The sequence below is a fragment of the Furipterus horrens genome, unplaced genomic scaffold, assembly GCF_987537825.1.
Source record: "Furipterus horrens unplaced genomic scaffold, mFurHor1.1.pri manual_scaffold_6, whole genome shotgun sequence".
In the NCBI taxonomy this organism is placed as follows: Eukaryota; Metazoa; Chordata; class Mammalia; order Chiroptera; family Furipteridae; genus Furipterus; species Furipterus horrens.
Genome location: NW_028327176.1, coordinates 33,468,989 through 33,486,242, shown reverse-complemented (window position 1 = coordinate 33,486,242; position 17,254 = coordinate 33,468,989). Strand labels below are relative to the sequence as shown.

The 17,254-nt window shown below is 36.7% G+C and overlaps 1 protein-coding gene across 1 annotated transcript; it reads left to right on the top strand.

Annotated features, from left to right (window-relative positions):
* Positions 1-12,487: 12,487 nt before the first annotated feature.
* LOC150005951 (neurexin-1-like) lies at positions 12,488-17,012 on the top strand. The gene is made up of 3 exons (XM_090280731.1): positions 12,488-12,539; positions 13,203-13,504; positions 16,686-17,012. The coding sequence occupies exons 1-3, from the start codon at positions 12,488-12,490 to the stop codon at positions 16,884-16,886; spliced, it is 555 nt and encodes a 184-aa protein (XP_090136857.1). The 3' UTR covers positions 16,887-17,012.
* The last annotated feature ends 242 nt before the right edge of the window (positions 17,013-17,254 follow it).

The following is a 17,254-nucleotide window of genomic DNA, read 5'->3' as shown; positions in this document are numbered from 1 at the left end:
TTCACATCCTAGGAACGATACTCTTTTAATATTAAATCCCAACATCAACTTGTTGACAATGTCAGGTGTTAATCAATGAGTAGGATGTCTTCCTGTCACAATGCTTCCCCTACATGTCCATGTTTTATAATCCCATTATCTGCCTGCCCCCCAATTGTAAAAGCCTGATCTGAGAGTAGAGACTTCTGATTAACACAAGCTAAGCTAATTAAAGTTAATCTGCTTTGGGGAATTTGGAACTTGAAAGGAGTTGCTTTGAGTCTGGGATTCACTGTAATCAAGTTATAAGACTGATATAACCCCAGAGGAGACTGGGAACTCTACTGTGAGGCACTAAGACCTACCTGATTTTTCTTCCTTTCCAAGACTTGGTGGTTTGATGATTCCTTCTATTCTATGACCTATTTCCAAAATCTTTCTAATAAAATCTGTGTGTTTATACTTAGGCTTGACCTCTACTGTTATTGGAAAAGAAATAAGGCTAACAGAATTCATTGTACATAATGAATTAACTTCTCTCCTATGTATCTAGAAAGGTGCTAGTTTTATACCATACTTGGGAGAATTGAGAAAATAGTATTCAAGTCAGATGAGGGGCTTGGGATAAGAAATGCTGAGCTAGATGGGATGAAGGGAGATTATGGAAGAATCAATATGTAATTAATAATAATGACAATTCCATAATCATCATTTTACAGATCCTCCTTTTTAAAAACTCTGAAAATATGGCATGACAACATGAATGTAACCATTGTAGAGGGAAATTTAGACTCTGCTACAGATACCTGTGGTCATATAGCACCAACCATAATGCAGGGAACTGAATCAAGAGCTCCTAAGTAATTCCAAATTAAGTGCTCTATCCATCCATAGTAAAACACTATTCAGTACTGATTGAGTCTTCTCTACTTTTATTGGACAAAAGTGTATAATCCCAAGTTAATTCATATAAACTTATAGTAAGTAATATCAGCTTTCTCTTAAAATATTTTATTTTAAGAATTGCATTTACATTGATAAGTACCTTAAGTTTGGAAGGAAAATCTATTATATGTATTCTTTTAACACTCCAGCATACATAGAAATAGGAAATCTGTCGGAGATATTTTGGGGTAGCTAAGGAAGAAAGGTGATCAGAATAGAGTTTGTTTCTGATAGAGGATGACCAGATAATCTTTCCCTGTCTCTTTGTTTTTCTCAGTTTCTAAGCCCTTAAAGTCTAAGAGGAAAACTAGCGCTAGACACCCAAAGAAAAAGAAGGTGCTTTAAAAATTTCCTTTTAAAAGCAGCAGCCATCTGAAATCTTTTTTATTTTTTTCAGATTTAATGTGTTTTATTGATTAAAATATTACATTTGTGCCAATTTCCCTTCCCTCTGCTCCCCTCCACCCAGTGGCCCCCCTCCCTCCAGTTGTCCCCCCCTTTTAGATTATGTCCATTAGTTGTGCATACAGTTCCTCCCAACCTCTCTCCGTCTATTCCATTCCCTCCTACCTTGATCCCCAATTCCTATATCATCTCCCTCCCTTTCCCCATTCCCCCTCCCTGTTGACCTCCCCCCAATATGCTTCCCGTACCCACAGTTCCTTTTCCACTCTCGTTGCCTATTTAGTTTGCCTTTGTTTCATCTCCCTAGCTTCTGTTTTTTTTAAACCAGTCCCTTTAACATCTCATATAACAGTGGTTTGGATCTAATGAACTCTTTCAGTTTTATTTTGTCCTGGAAACACTTTCTCTGTCCTTCTATTCTGAATGACAATTTCGCTGGGTAGAGTATTCGTGGTTGTAGGTTTTGGATTTTCATTACTTTGAATATTTCTTGCCAGTCTCTTCTTGCCTGTCGGGTTTCCCTTGAGAAGTCAGCTGATAGTCTAATTGGGACCCCTTTGTACGTAATTCTTTTCTTCTCTCTTGCTGCTTTTAAGATTCTCTCTTTATCTTTAATTTTTGACATTTTGATTATAATGTGTCTTGGAGTGGTTCTCCCTGGGTCCAGTCTCTTGGGAACTCTCCTTGCTTCCTGGACCTGCAAGTCTATTCCCTTCCCCAAGTCTGGGAAGTTCTCCTTTATTATATTTTCACTCAATTTTTCAAGTTCTAGTTCATCTTCCTCATTCTCTGGCAAACCAATGATTCTTATGTTGGGCCTTTTATAGCTGTCCCAGAGGTTTCTGATCCTCTCATTGTTGCTTCCCATTTCCTCTCGCTGCATTGGTTGACTGCTTGTTCCTTCTCCATATTCCAGTTTGTTGAAATGAACTCTGGATTTTATTTCCTTTCCTTCTGTCTCGTATGCGGTTTTGTTCCTTTCGTTATGAAAGTTTTTCGCTTCTTTCATATCTTTTTCCTGCTCTTTTGTGAATTCTGTAAGCCACCTGATAACAATGGCCCAGAACTGAGCCTCTGACAGGTTTCTTATCTGTTCATCTGTCAGGTTCTCTATCTGCTGTCTGGTGAGCTGTGTCACCGGGATTTCTATAGTTGCCTGCCTCATTTTGACAGATGCGTTTTGTTTTCTTGGGCCGGCTGTAGGGGGCAGTGCCTGCGTACGCGTCACAAATCAGCGACCGGCCGGCGCCTGCCTGTCCGCGACCTATTTCGCAGCCCTGTGGTGCTTTCTTTGGGGGCGGGGGTCCAAGATGGATTCACACAGTTATTCAGCTAGGAGACCGGGATCCGTCCTCCCCCCCCCCCGGGCCTCACTGTTCAAGGCGATGCGGTGGCTGCTTTCCCCAGTGCTGGGGTCGCGCACCGCCAGGGGCTTGACGGATCCGGGATTCCTCGCCGCCCCGCCGCTCCAGGTGCGACCGCAAACAGCACTGCCCTCTTTAACTCTTACCTGCCCAAATGGCACCACTGGTTTATAGCTTCATATGTTGGACTTCTGTGTAGTTTTATTTTCTGGAATTTCTAGTTATCCTTTGTTTTGAAGTAGTTGTATTCCTCTCTAGTTGTAGAGGGAGACCTAGCGTGTCCGTCTAAGCCTCCATCTTGGCCGGAAGTCCCTCCGCCATCTGAAATCTTGAAAGATATTTTAACTCTACTATGTTGCTGGATTTTGACAGTAGGAAAGCAGTAGAGTTTGGCACAGAATTGGCATCAGTAAATGTTTATAGAGTAAATTAATAAAATTGTGGTTCAATAAATCAAGAATGTTATAGAACCATATAATTTTGGAATTAACACTAGAGATCACTTAGTCTAGCCATTTGACTTTGCTAGGAAGGAAAATAAGGCCCAGTGGGGCTAAGTGGGGTGGCCAAGGGCAGAGAGCTGGAAAGTGGCTACATTGAAACCATGCTCAACTCTCCTAATCCTTAGCTCAAGGTTCTTCCCTGAGAAAATGAAAAATGAAAAATAAAGAAGCACAAAAATCTCATGAAATCATTTTGCATATCATCTAGGTACAAACATGACTAAAAGAATAAACCATCCACACCTATTTTTCCCCTCTTTTATGCTGTTTGTAATACTTCCATCTCTTTCTTACTCAATGAACCTTAATTAACCAAAAAATTTCCTAAAATTAGGGTTCTGGACATAATGATATCATCATTAATTAAATATTTGGTAAAAAGCTGATTTTTTAAAACTTCTGAATAATATTTTAAATTGTAGTATTTACTTTAATAAAATGCTAATAAGTGAAAATTATTTGCCCACTACATATCCAGCATGAATTTATGTATATAATGCACAGAGACATTTTCTCATAGAATTGTTGACTAGATGCCCATGAAATAAGATAATTTAACTAAACTCCACTATAAAAAGAACCTTTAAAAACTGGCCAAGTTATCTCCCACAGCACTTACTGGAAGACGGCAAGATTGACACTTCGGCCATTCCTAACATGCTGTCCTCACCACCTCCCACCTTCCCTATCTACCTAAGGGAAAGGGAGTAGGAAAAAAAATAGTCACTAGGTCATATGCCCTGTGAAAATGTACTGTTCAAGAAGAAGGGTGCACCCTTTGTCCAAGCTAACTGGGAAGAAACCACTGCAGACTGGCATGGAGAGCCTGAGTACACCTACAGAAAAAGAAGGCTGGCATTCTATATTTCTCATCCTTGGCAGTGCAGGCATCAGACTTGCTGACCTGCCCTGTGCCTTTTTGTGGAGGGGAGAGGCAGACTCGCACAGGGGGAACAGACACCAGGAGTCTTGCCTACACTCAATCAACATTTGATGTATCCAGGTTGACGAAGATTCTATGGGTCAAGCAGACACTCCACATAGGCTGGAGATTGAGCCATCTGGCCATTATTACAAGAAAGCCACTTACTGGGCCAGAGGATTCCAATAGCCAGATTCTCTGGGGTATTATGGGAAAATTGGAGCTTAAGGATGAATCAGATTGAGCCACATGAATCTCTCTCCCATTTTCTTTCTCTCTCCCATTCTCTCTCTCTCGAAATGCAAAAAGAACTAATGTTAAGGCACATATTAAGAAGATGCCTAGATCCATACCACACCCTTCCCATTCTCTGAAACTCTGACTATGAGATGCGAGATGACATTTATATCAAATGTTAAGTTAGTTATAAATTACATTGTACAGACCAAGTGGATAATAAGGTGATTTCATACTTGAAATTATTTTCTACATATCTATTTTATAACTGTCTATAAATATAGAATATCTGTAAATTTATTATAAATATAACTATTGCTTTAATTATATATTACATAATTTACTTCTTTACTTGGCACACAAATAAATAATAAGTTTATATGGAGATTCTCTGAAAACTGTATTCACCAAGCTGTTTTTATTTTGATTGTGTCACTAGTTTCTCCCAGATTGTAAGATGTTAGAATCTAGTTGTCATAAATTCAGGTGCTTGAAGTTGAGCCCGAGGCAGGCCCAGAAGCTGAGATATTGCACACCTGGTTAATGCCAGGGTATTTGTTTATTCCTTTCCCTGGGTTCACATGACCTCTGCAGAACTGACTGGTCATCAGCCCAGACAAGCATAAAGTGGCACCTGCAGTTACTTAAACAAATGCAAATCAGTTGTGCGATAGAATTGGAAAATTGTTATGGTAAAGTTTTGGACCATATTCTATTTTTCTGGAAAAATATGTTCAAGTTTAAGCTGCATTTAGTTTTGGCCATGAATTATAGACTCATTTCATAGCCCTATCTGAAAAATCAGAAAGAGCTTGAAATTGGAATCAAGAGGGCATGGTTATATTTTTGATTCTATTCCAATTAATTATATGACCATAATTTTGTCTGTTGGGCCTGCAGTCTCTTCATCTAATAAATGCAGGAGTGGACTAAGTAATATCTAGGTCTTCTTTAGCTTTCATATTAATAACCTCAATGATAACATTAAAAATCTCTCTCTCTCTTTTTTTTTTTTTTTTTAGAGTTATTTGATGAATGCTTAGCAACTTATTTCCAGATTGGTTGCCTTGAGGCATACCTAAATTGAAATAAAACCTTGAAGAATGAATATTTCATAAAGTTTGATTTCTTGCTTCAGATGATAGAAGTTAGCCTCAGAATTTACATAGGTTGGATCATATTTGGGAATTTTGGGATGTTTTACAACATTGCATCAGGCAGTAATAAGGAAAGAATAACTGCTCTACTTTTATAGTAATGTGATATTTTTCCCTATTATAATCAATTGATTGTAATATTAATTTCTAATTTACACAGGGTTGTGGCAAATAAAACAATGCTGTTTTCTATTACATTTCTTAGGGACTGAGGATATATAACCTGATGTGATATTCAATAGGCAGATTTTCCTTTTCTGTTTTTCTAAATTTTCTTTATCTTTACAGTCAGACACAGCAAGACTTATTATTTAATTTAATGTAAACTTCTAGTGTGTGCCTTTGTTTAGTTAAGGATGTTTTGGCAAAGCATTCTTGTATATTTGACTTCTAGAGCATGAAAACAAATGAAGCAAGTCTCTATATCAAATGCCTATTTTTCATTTTTTTCACTTGTTGACTTTAGTTTCTGGTTTTTGTTTGAACACAACCTTAGAATCACATGAATATATTATAGTAAAACCTTACAGACCTGTGTGTTTTGAGCTTGTATACATAAAAAGCAAGAAAAATTAAGAATGATAATATAGGCCCGTTTCTTGGCAGAGGAAATGGCCTGCCGTTCTTCATGTGTATAGGGACAGCAGGACTTCCGTCTACCATAGGCACCCTTCACTTACTAAAAAAGTTCTATGAACTTGAAAGTTGTGGAAACAGTGTCAAATTAATGAGATTTTTACCCCATGCATGGTGGTAAGAAGCACTATCTTGAAAATTAATTTCTCTGTGAACTTGGGGAGTCATTTAACTTCTCTTTGTCTAACATCTCTATGAAGTAGAAATTAGTAATACTTTGTGTTGGAAAGGATCCATTTGTTCAACCTACCATCCAAAGATTGAAGACTCTGTCAAATGGAATGTTTCATGTATGAATAGCTCTGTTAGAAAGTATTCATCATACTGAGAAATATTATTCCATAGCGTTTATGCTTTGATTCTGCTTATATACCCAGTTTCATACAGAATAGAACTACCTTTCTAAAGGACATCTTTCTGATATTTGAAGATGCTATCATGTGCACCCTAAGTCTTTTTTATTTTTATTTTTTAGGAATTGTTTATATTACCTCACATAATCTAGAAGCCTTTTACTATTTTAGCAGATGTCCAAACACAGTCTAGCTCATCCAGGTAGAAGTATAACAGTCATGAGATGACCAGCACTAAAGCACACGACCATCTCAGCCCTCTTCTAAGTGACTTTATGAATGTAGTCCGTGCTTACATGGACTTTTTGAGTGCCTTAATCATGCCGATGATTCATGTTCTAAGTTATCCAAAGATTTTGTTTTATTTCTGTTGTATCTAGGAACTCATGTTTCCTATATACTATTACCTGTGCAGTTGGATGGTTTGGGACCAGAAAACAGAACTCAGATTTATTCCCATCAGATTTAACTTTCTTAAAATCAGCTCATCCAGTCAGCATAACAAGAAGTTATAGAATGCCAGTGTTTCCATTGAGCTTTTCCTTAGAAAATTAGAATACTAAGAATTATGTATTTTTATCTAAGCTATTGGAGGGATGAAATTTGAATAGGACTAAAATGCAAGGGTACCCTATTAGATCTCTTCTCCAATTTATAGCAACATGAACCAAATTAATATAGAATGTTAAATAACTGCTCCAAGTTTTTGAAGTTTATTTTTAGTTGTTTCTCTAATTCTACCATGACATTGCTATGACTAGTAATAGAGAGACCTTCATTTTGACATTGATCAATTGATCAATACATTTAGTCAGTGGTCCTTCAAACAATTATAATTGTATCCATTCAGCCTGATATATTTTCTCTAAATTTCATAAAGACTTTTTGAAGAAGAAATGGTATTAATGGGTGTTACTATTGCATTCAAAAGTTTCTGAATGCAACATAATTGATATTATTACTATTGCTATTATTTTAGTTTTTACTAATAAAAGTAACATTAATAGGAGTAATGTCTTGCTCATCATCTTATTAATCAGGAAGAAATATATTATCAAGTTAATTTGTTTTGTTCTCAATTATCCATAGTATTTAGACTTTTTATTGAAATAAAATACTAGGAAGTGCACAAATCATAAGTGTAGAACTATATGATTTTTTTGCACTCTAAGCATACCCATAACTAATACCCAGATCAATAACAGAATTTTACTACCCCCAAAAAATTTTCCTCACTACTACCCTCTTCATTTCTACCAAGGCTAGCCATGATCTTGACTTAGAATAGTCCAAATTAGTTTTGCTTGGTTTTAAAATTTATATATACATGGGATCCTAAGTTGTTCTCTTTTGTGTCTGGCATTTTTTTGCTCAACATTACTATTTTGATATTTATCCACATTTTTGCTTGTGGTAGTTTCAGCACATATATTCTCATTGCTGTTTGATATTCCCTTGTTTGACTATACCCCAATTTATTTATACAGTCTATTATTGATTGTATTTCAGTAATGTTCAGTTTGAGGCTATTATGGATAGCACTACTGAAAACGTTATGATATGTTATTCTGACGATCTCAGTGTGCATTGTTGTCAGATATACAGTTACAAGTAGAATTTCTGGGTCATAGGATAGGCATATGTACAGCTTTAAAAGATATTGCCAAATAATTAAAAAATTAGTTTCCATTAGGAATATAAAAGAGTTCTAGTTGCTCCACATCCTCAGTAACACTTGATACATTTTGTCTTTTGCATTTTATTAATTATAGTAGGATGTATTGATATTTTATTTTCATTTTATTTTTTATTCCTCTGAAGACTTTAATTATTAAAGTTGAACATCTTTTCATGTGTATGCCTTTTTATCATGGAGTGTCTGTTCAAGTCTTTTGTCTGTTTTTCCTGTTGGTTTGTCTAGTCCTTTTTTCTTACTGATTTATACAAATGCTTTATGTATCATGGATATAAATATTTGTGTGTGCATATATATATCGTCGTCGTCGGCAGCCGTCCGTCTCGAGAGACGATGGTGTAGCTTCTTAAGAGTCTATCTGCACCGCCGAGAATGGCTGTGCAGTCCAACTCCGGAGTGACACGGTATCTGTCTCCTCCCGTGTTGAATCGACATCTTGCGATGACGCTGGAGTGTCCTCTCCAGTGGAGCTGAAGCTACAGAGCCTGGGCAGGGTGATATGGAGGGTCTGCTGTTGCCCATGCAGCAGACCCCCCCTCTCTTCGCAGCTGAAGGGTCCAAGGGAAAGACGGAGTCAATACAACTTGGCTTCAGGTGCGCCGCAGGAGTTGCCGGTGTAGACTACAACGTCAAACCGCCTTAGGGACTCCGGCTCCGGATTTTCTGTTGGGGTTTACTCCCTTAGCCTTTCCCCTGAAGAGGTATGCCGCAAGGCAGCGGAGGTTTTTTGGAGTCAGAGTTTTCCTTCTCTGGCGTATATATAGATATATAGATATATATATGTATTTATGGATCAGATTTCTTATTGATGTTTATTGTTTGAGCACAGATATTTGGGGCTATATTTTCAAATGGACCCATTCTTTAAATGTTCAACAGTAAAGCATATGTAACTCTTCATTGTGCTGTTTTTTGTATATGACTTAATGCACATAGCACAAAACTTGATAAATGATATAGTAGCAGACAAAGAATTGGAGAAAATATAGTCATCTTATATAGTGGAAAATAGAATGATTTATGTATTTTCATATAGTATACATCTTCATTCATGAAAAATAACATAGCAAAAATATTTTCCCTGCTTAGACTTATATCTCATTTATGATGTTCTAAGGTAATGGCATATTCTACAGAGTGAATTTTCCCAAAACTGTGTGGTTGCATTTAATGCAAATCTCAAGTACCCAAATTTGAAATTAAATAATACAAAAGGAGTGATACTACATTTTCTCTTTTAAGTAATAAGAATATTATAGTGTAACAAGTCAACACTAATGTCTCAAAAGCTTACCATCTAGTGAATTGCAAACTGTTTAATTTGATTCTCTTTTAAAGCTCTGCCATATTATCTGGCAAACAAATCTTTTATCAAGATTTATCCCAACTTTTGCAGACTTAGAATGATATGAGATCACATGGATAAAATACTGCACTTAGGCCTTCAAATCTCCAAACTTGGTTTTATATTATCTAAAGGGAGTCAGAGAGCTGAGTTCTAGTCTTGTTTCTGTTACTGGCATACTTTCTGAACGTGACAAGTCACTTAAACTCCGTGGGCATCCCTTTCTTAATAAGGTCAATTAAAGGTTTAGGCTACAGGAGAGTCTCTAAATAAAACTCCCTGTGGCTCAGAGACCTGTTCTGAATATTCACTGGGAATAAAAATTTTGCAAGGATCATCTTCAGATAAGATCATCATAAATGATGCATGTACATGTATATGAACCAAAATTCACTTGACTACCTATCATCAAATGATCAAAACAATGAGCAGAGAGAAATAAATTGAAAGGAACTGGGAATATTACTTTTATTGATTATGGTGACCATTTTTTAAGGACTGAGACCTTTATAACATGTAAAATTCCCACAGGGTTTTATAGTGCCAAATAGCACTTATTGTAGGTGGTCAGTTTTCTTCTCATCAGCACTCCTATCAGTAGTGAATAAGAATTACGATTTATGTACAGCTTTTCCAAAACCTGGAATTTTTAAATTTACAATTGCTTTCATCAGTTTCATGTCTATGAAATATCTGAATATAGTTTGATGTATGCCCTTTTCTGAAAACTCACAAGATTAAGGATCTTTTCATTTATTTATAGGATATGTATTCCTTTTTAAGTTTTTCTATGAAACTATTACACATTTCTTTTGCCCATTTTTTTCCATTGTTAGTCTTTTAAAAAAGGATTTATTAGAGTACTTTATGCATCCTAAATTATAGTCCTTTGTTGATTAATCTGGTATAAAAATATTTCCCCCAATTTTTACTCTAGATTCTTACTCTTTTTATGGTATTAATTATGAATAGGTATTCTTAATTTTAGGTGGATGAATTTATCAGTATTTTATTAGTGCTTTTTAATGCCTATTTAGTAAATCTTTATATATTTTAGTATCATAATATCTGTTTTTTATAATTTTTTATAGACTTGCCTTACTAATTTATATCCTTAGTCTATGGAGAACTGATTTTTTTAAACAAAATAATGTCATTATCCATTTTACCAGTTTTCCAAGCACCATTTATTGATTAATTTATACTTTGCTCACTTATCTGTATTGCTTGACTTGATATAAATTCTTTTCATATGTGTTTAAGATTATTTTAAATTTATATTTATTCTTCCCATTTTTTTCTATCCTAATGCATTATCTTAGTTGCCATAATTTTCTAATAAATGTCCATCCTTAAAGAGGAAAGTTTTATTTTTTTCTTTCTCTGTCATATCTTGATTATTTTAGGTTCTTAGTTTTTTCCCATAGAACTTACAGAATTAGCTTTTCACATTCATTTAAAAAATTCATTGAGATTTATATTGAAATTTCATTGAAGCTATAGATCTACTTATAGTTAAAACATTGATTGTCCCAAATACATAAAGCCTTGCAGTCTTTATGAAATATCTTACTAATCCCAGTAATTTTTTAAGATTGTCTTGACCTTTCAATTCTTTCAACAGTATTTACTAATATGATGTTATGTTTTTCTTCTAATCTTTATGATACTCATATTTTTCTTGTTTCCTTACACTAGCTAGGACTTTCAGTATAGTTTGTTAATAATAGGCATTCTTGTTCTGTTTCTAATTTTAAAGAAAATATTTTCAATTTCACAGTAAAACATGGCCTATACTATTTGTTTTAGATTATTTGCCATATTAGGTAGGCAAGGAGAAAGACATCTACCGTTTCTAGTGCCCACCAACTTTGTCACATGCCTCTACAGGATCTCACTTTATCCTGAAAGATGGGTATCACTAACCATTTTAAGAAATGGAGATTTAAAAAGATGTATAATTGCCCCCCTCAGTAGACACTGGCCATGCTAAATCTAAATTCACATTTTGGCCTGCCTATTTTTCCTTCATTATATCAGAAATATTTAGCTGTGGTGGTTCCTAATAGCAAGCCACATTGAACTCAACAGAGAAGCAGACAGCTGGACTGTAAACTTTCAGAGACAGGAATTAGGTCAGCTTTGGCTCACTCACTCCACTAACCTGAAAGACTAGTACTGGGCTTAACACTTGGGAGGTGTTCAGCCAATATTTTGAATGTATGAATGGGAGGGACCTTCTGTATGGTTTGTGTTGTTTTTGCTATGACTCTGACTCAGAATGTGGTAGGTTTGGTCTAACCACTAGTCTATAGGAGGAAATGACTATTCTTCAGTGGCACACTGCTTTGTGAAAGTCCCTAAGTGTTCACTGTCTTACTGAGTGCCATGTGTTGCCTATGTATAGCCACTGATGACACTTTCTGCATCCAGGGAGTCAGGTCATTGGGAACTGGTGAGCTGAAACCCTGAGTTGAGCTCTGATGCAAGGACATGAGTTATCTGGCAATTAAATGAAAATAACCCCAAGGTATTAAAAAAATATATTGCCACCATTAGAGCAAGATTTTTTTTATATATATACAAACCCTCAAGTGGGCATAGTAGAGACGCTATATTACCAGTGAAATGGATTAAGATTCTTCAGTACCTCTTGTAGTTCCATGTTTATAGTTAATCAGAAGCCAATTCCAGACCACACCATCTCATTTTTCTTGGCACAATGCCATCATTGCCCAGGAAGTTGAGGGAGCTTTTGGCTCTCACTTTTCCTTTGGTTAACCTCATTTCAGTAATGGGAGAAAACTGTTCTTTTCAAACAGCCACATTTTTTTTTTTTTGAGCTGTCTAGCATCTTGTGGGATTCACATTGTTACTCTTAAATATGGTAAAGACTGAGATATATAGAAAATGTTTAAACTTCATTTATATGCTATCCCCTGATGATGTGCTGGAATTCCTACCAGTCTCATAAAAGCCAGCCCTACCATCTGCTTGGTGAGATCAGGGAATGAATCAGCAATCCAGCTAACTCCATTAAGTTTTCTATCACTGCTTCCTCTATCCAGGGAGAAAAAAATTCATATGCTCTATAGGAGATCAATTTAGTCTCAGACCAAACTCTGTTTTTGTTTTTGTTTTCTTTGCTTTCCCCTCACCAGATAATTTGTTATGGTTTCTTAGTGATGAAAATATTTGGCTCTTCACTGAGAAGATCTTTGAATATAAACATCTCACTGAAAATTAAAATAATGCCTCAGTTGGATGGAGAGAATGTTGCAAACACGTTGGAGGCCATTGTTGCCAGCAGAGTAGAACCATCCCATATGCACGTATGGCACCTGATTCACGCCCTGGAGATATCACAGAGCTGCTTTCTCTGATCAGAGCTCTTGCAGTGATGCTTAAAAATTAATTGAATTTTCAAGAATGTCAGCTTTAGCTACCATAGTTGATGGCCCAATGGCTGGGGAGGTTTATTAAATAGTATATACTGCCACCTACAGTGCTATTTGACTCTCTTGGACAGATTCCGTCACAAATGTTTGTTACCCAAAGAGTTAATTTGTGGACTGATTATTTTTTTTCTGTTGAAACCTGCCCATTTCCATAGTATACTTATTGCTTTACTTATGCATGTATGTATCTGTTTTCCTCTAGGAAAAGAAGAATATATTGCCACTTTCAAGGGATCTGAATACTTCTGCTACGACTTGTCTCAAAACCCCATTCAGAGCAGCAGCGATGAAATAACTCTGTCCTTTAAAACCCTTCAGAGGAATGGACTGATGCTTCACACTGGGAAATCAGCTGATTATGTCAATCTTGCCCTGAAAAATGGAGCTGTCTCTCTGGTCATTAATTTGGGATCAGGGGCCTTTGAAGCACTAGTGGAGCCTGTGAATGGAAAGTTTAATGATAATGCCTGGCATGATGTGAAAGTCACCAGGAATCTGCGTCAGGTAACAGTGCAGTGGATAAGAGAGTAACTGGCCTTGTTTCTCACTACAGCTGTGTGTGTGGTACTTGAAAATCCTAACAACATAATCTAGGGCTCCTCAGAGTTGCTTACAAATTAGCTGTTTTTTCTTTGGAGATGAATCTTCCTGCCATACTTGAGCAGGGGCATATCTAGAAAGTTCTGGGGGCCCAAAGGCTATTTTGATACAGCGACATATGACAATTTCCCAGAGGGCTGCAAGAATGTCTCTACGACCTGCCCTTCCTGTGATGTGTGCGATTTTGTTGTGTTTTTTTTTTTTTTTAATTTTCATTTGTTTGATTTTAAATTATAGTTTTCATGGTGATCATTTGGAAGCATGCACATTGGGGTCATTAAATCACAGTTCCTTTTTTGTAATCAATAAACATGTGTTTGTGATTTGGGACTGTATCAATCCCTACTCCCTTCCCACCCTCACCTTTGAAATGGAGACAAGAAAAATTCCTGAGGGGAAAAGTGACTTTGGGAGTTTACATATCTCCTGAAGAGATATGTTCATGAAGATGTTTTTATTTTTAGCACAGACATTTTAAGTTAAACCCCAAATGACTCTGGAGAGGCCAATTCACATTCTAGGTGCCCGTTTCTATTTAACTGTATTTTTTTAAAATCTAACAGAAGTTTATATACTAGAAAAAAAATCAATTCTTTAATAAATCTATGGGTCCACATATACTGTATATTTTTAACTGAGACATATTATTACAGTATATATATATATGTATATACAAAGAGATGAAAGTGAGTAGATTGTCCTTATATATTAGACATGATAAGTTTTGGTTATTATTTGAAATTTATATTACAATGTATCATTTTGTGAAGTGTTGACAGTGACTAATTTTTCTGCAGTACATGCTGATCTCAAACTAATATCCTTAACATATTTCTTGTTTCTCTGAACAGTTGCAGAATGACTGGATTGTCTCTGGTTTTCCATACTAAAATAGCCCTCTCTTTCTGAGCTGTTAACTCTCTAACCTTTTCTTTCCCCCTCCTGAAAGGCTTAAATTATTCAAGGTAGAGAAGCAAAAAAGAGATGTTAGGAGAGCAAACATAATCTAGCTAAGGCAGACAAGTAAAACTGAAGGATTCTTGAGACCCCTCAAAGACCTTCTAGAGGCCTACTGGCATGGGAGGGGCCCTGCATGCATCACACATGCCCTGGGAGATGGTCGCCCGCCATCAGTACAGCTGTAGACCACAGATTTTCTATAAGTCTGTCTCTTTGGTTTTCCTTTTTTATTTCTTCTCTCAGATACGCACCAAGAGACCAGAGGCTCATTTGAGAGAAGCACAGAAGGAAGGGTGGGGCTTGAGGAGCCCACTTTCTAGATTTGCCTTTGCTCAGGTTACAAACCAAGCTATACATTGGTAGCTCAAAGGAAACTGTAGTTATCCAGCCAGGGTGCATGTGTGGCAGGACAGATTAAAAAAAAAAAAAAAAAATCCATTCTACTCATTTTATGTGTCAGGATCTTTGCTTTGTTTCATTGCAGTAAACTGTGACCCTAAAGTCCATCAATATGACCGAAGGAAGTTTTGGAGTTGAGGAGGAGTCCTTGTATGCTGTAAAATTGAGTAGTAGGGCACTACCAACCAATTCCTATGAGTTTGCTGGGGTTGGGGAGGGTCAGGGTGGGGGAGGGATCACTTATGGGCACAGGGTGGCAGTGGTCAGCTGATGAGCTTTAGGCCTTTGAATCCCTTTTAAATTTTTTAAAATGTGTGTCAGATGTACTCAGAAAGACAAAGGGAGCATTGCCATATGTCTGTTTATGTCGAGTAGCAAGTTATGAACAATACTGGCAGGAAAATTATTACCTCTGGGAGGCCTATTTGTTAGTCTGCTTTTTTCTTGTAAAATTTTTTTGCCCTTTTTCTATGTTACTAACATGCTTAATAACTAACATGTCATTCATGGAATGTTTCATTCTACTAACCGTTACCTGAATCAAAAAATGTACTAACATGGTAGAGACCATCATATTTTTTAAGTAACGATCGTTATTCTGTTCACAGTTTTTAATTTCCTTTCTCCCCCCTTCTCCACAAAGCACTCAGGCATTGGACACGCTATGGTAAACAAACTACATTGTTCGGTAGATATCATTCTAATTGTTTCTTATTTTGGGTTTGCCGTGTGTTTTCTTTCTTTCTTTTAACTGTAGACATCATTAACAAAAGAGGAACTGCGGTTGGTACTCTTCTGCTTACTTTGACCTCCTTCTTTTCATCTGTTGTTGACCTTCTTATTTTTTACCTGTTCCTGTCAACTTCTGTTTTCCAACTCACCTGTAGGGGCATCGTTAACGTTTCGAACGTTTGCATCCAGCTGTGGTTAACACGGGATAAGACAAATGGTGGCTGGCCCGAGTGACCGCAGGCTCAGCCAGGCTCTAACCACTCATGACGCATGGCATGCACACTTGATTTGGGAATGCTGGAGATGCCACACCCACTCATCTTTACGTCATCACAAAGCAGTTGTGTTTTTTTGTTTGTTTGTTTGTTTGTTTTCCTTTGGTTCTCCCTGTTTTCTTTCCTTTCCTTTCTGAACTGTTCTGTCCCTCCTGCATGTGCACATCAGTGTGTGCCGCTTCCACGGTTGTTTTGCCTCCCCCCGCCCCCTCCGGCATGGACATAGGCACTTGCATGCTGAACAACTGCTGCTCAATAGTGCAAATAGTGACGTTGCTGGAAGTAGCTTGTGCCTTTTATGTTAACGAGGTGCACGTTGTGATTAGTTAATAACAGACGACTAAACTTTACTAATCTGTACACCAGCAAAACTAACCTAGGAAGCATTTTACTAACACCATTTTTGTGTCTGCTAAATAACTTTTGAGTTGCAGTAGGGATGATACTGACACTAGTTTATTAATCAGTTAACTCTCTAACTAGCTTAGCTCTCTTAGGGCTAGTTGAATAGAATCCAAGAATAAACCTGAAACAGACATGAAAATGGGTTCCGCCATAGGTCTAAAAATAAAAACCAAACAAACAGAAAAAAAAAAAAAAAAAAGCAAAAAAGCAAAATGAAAAAAATAAAACAAACAAAACACAAAACAGGCATATCCCAGGATTACAGTATCTAGGTCTGAGTATAGCGTGTCCTTTCCCTGTGCTTTGTTATCTAGGTGACAATATCAGTGGATGGGATTCTTACCACAACGGGCTACACGCAAGAAGATTATACCATGCTGGGGTCTGATGACTTTTTCTATGTTGGAGGCAGTCCCAGCACAGCAGACCTTCCAGGGTCACCAGTCAGTAACAACTTTATGGGCTGTCTCAAAGAGGTAAATATCACAGTCACCAGAATCATTCCTAATTCATGATCTCATCATTTCAGATCTGGACTGAAAGCATGTTTGCTGAAGACCTGATGTTTGTGGTATCAAATAACACAACCTTAAATTCAGTATTCTACTGTTGTTTAAATGGGATTGGGGGAGGTGGGCAACTCATAGAATATTATGAAGGAATTAAGTGCCTCTTCTGTGGAAGTCTGCAAGTAATATTTGAATGGGTAGTTGTGTAATAGTGATAAGAGAATGTTTAACACAAAGATATGTTGTGTCTGGGGTTAAGCTAAATGCTTTGCTCATTTTTATTAAATGCCTTAGTTGTTATGTATTCTATAGTCATAACTTGTTGGAGCATTACAAAAAAAGAAGAAAAAAAATAGGCTACGAGAGAGACTATA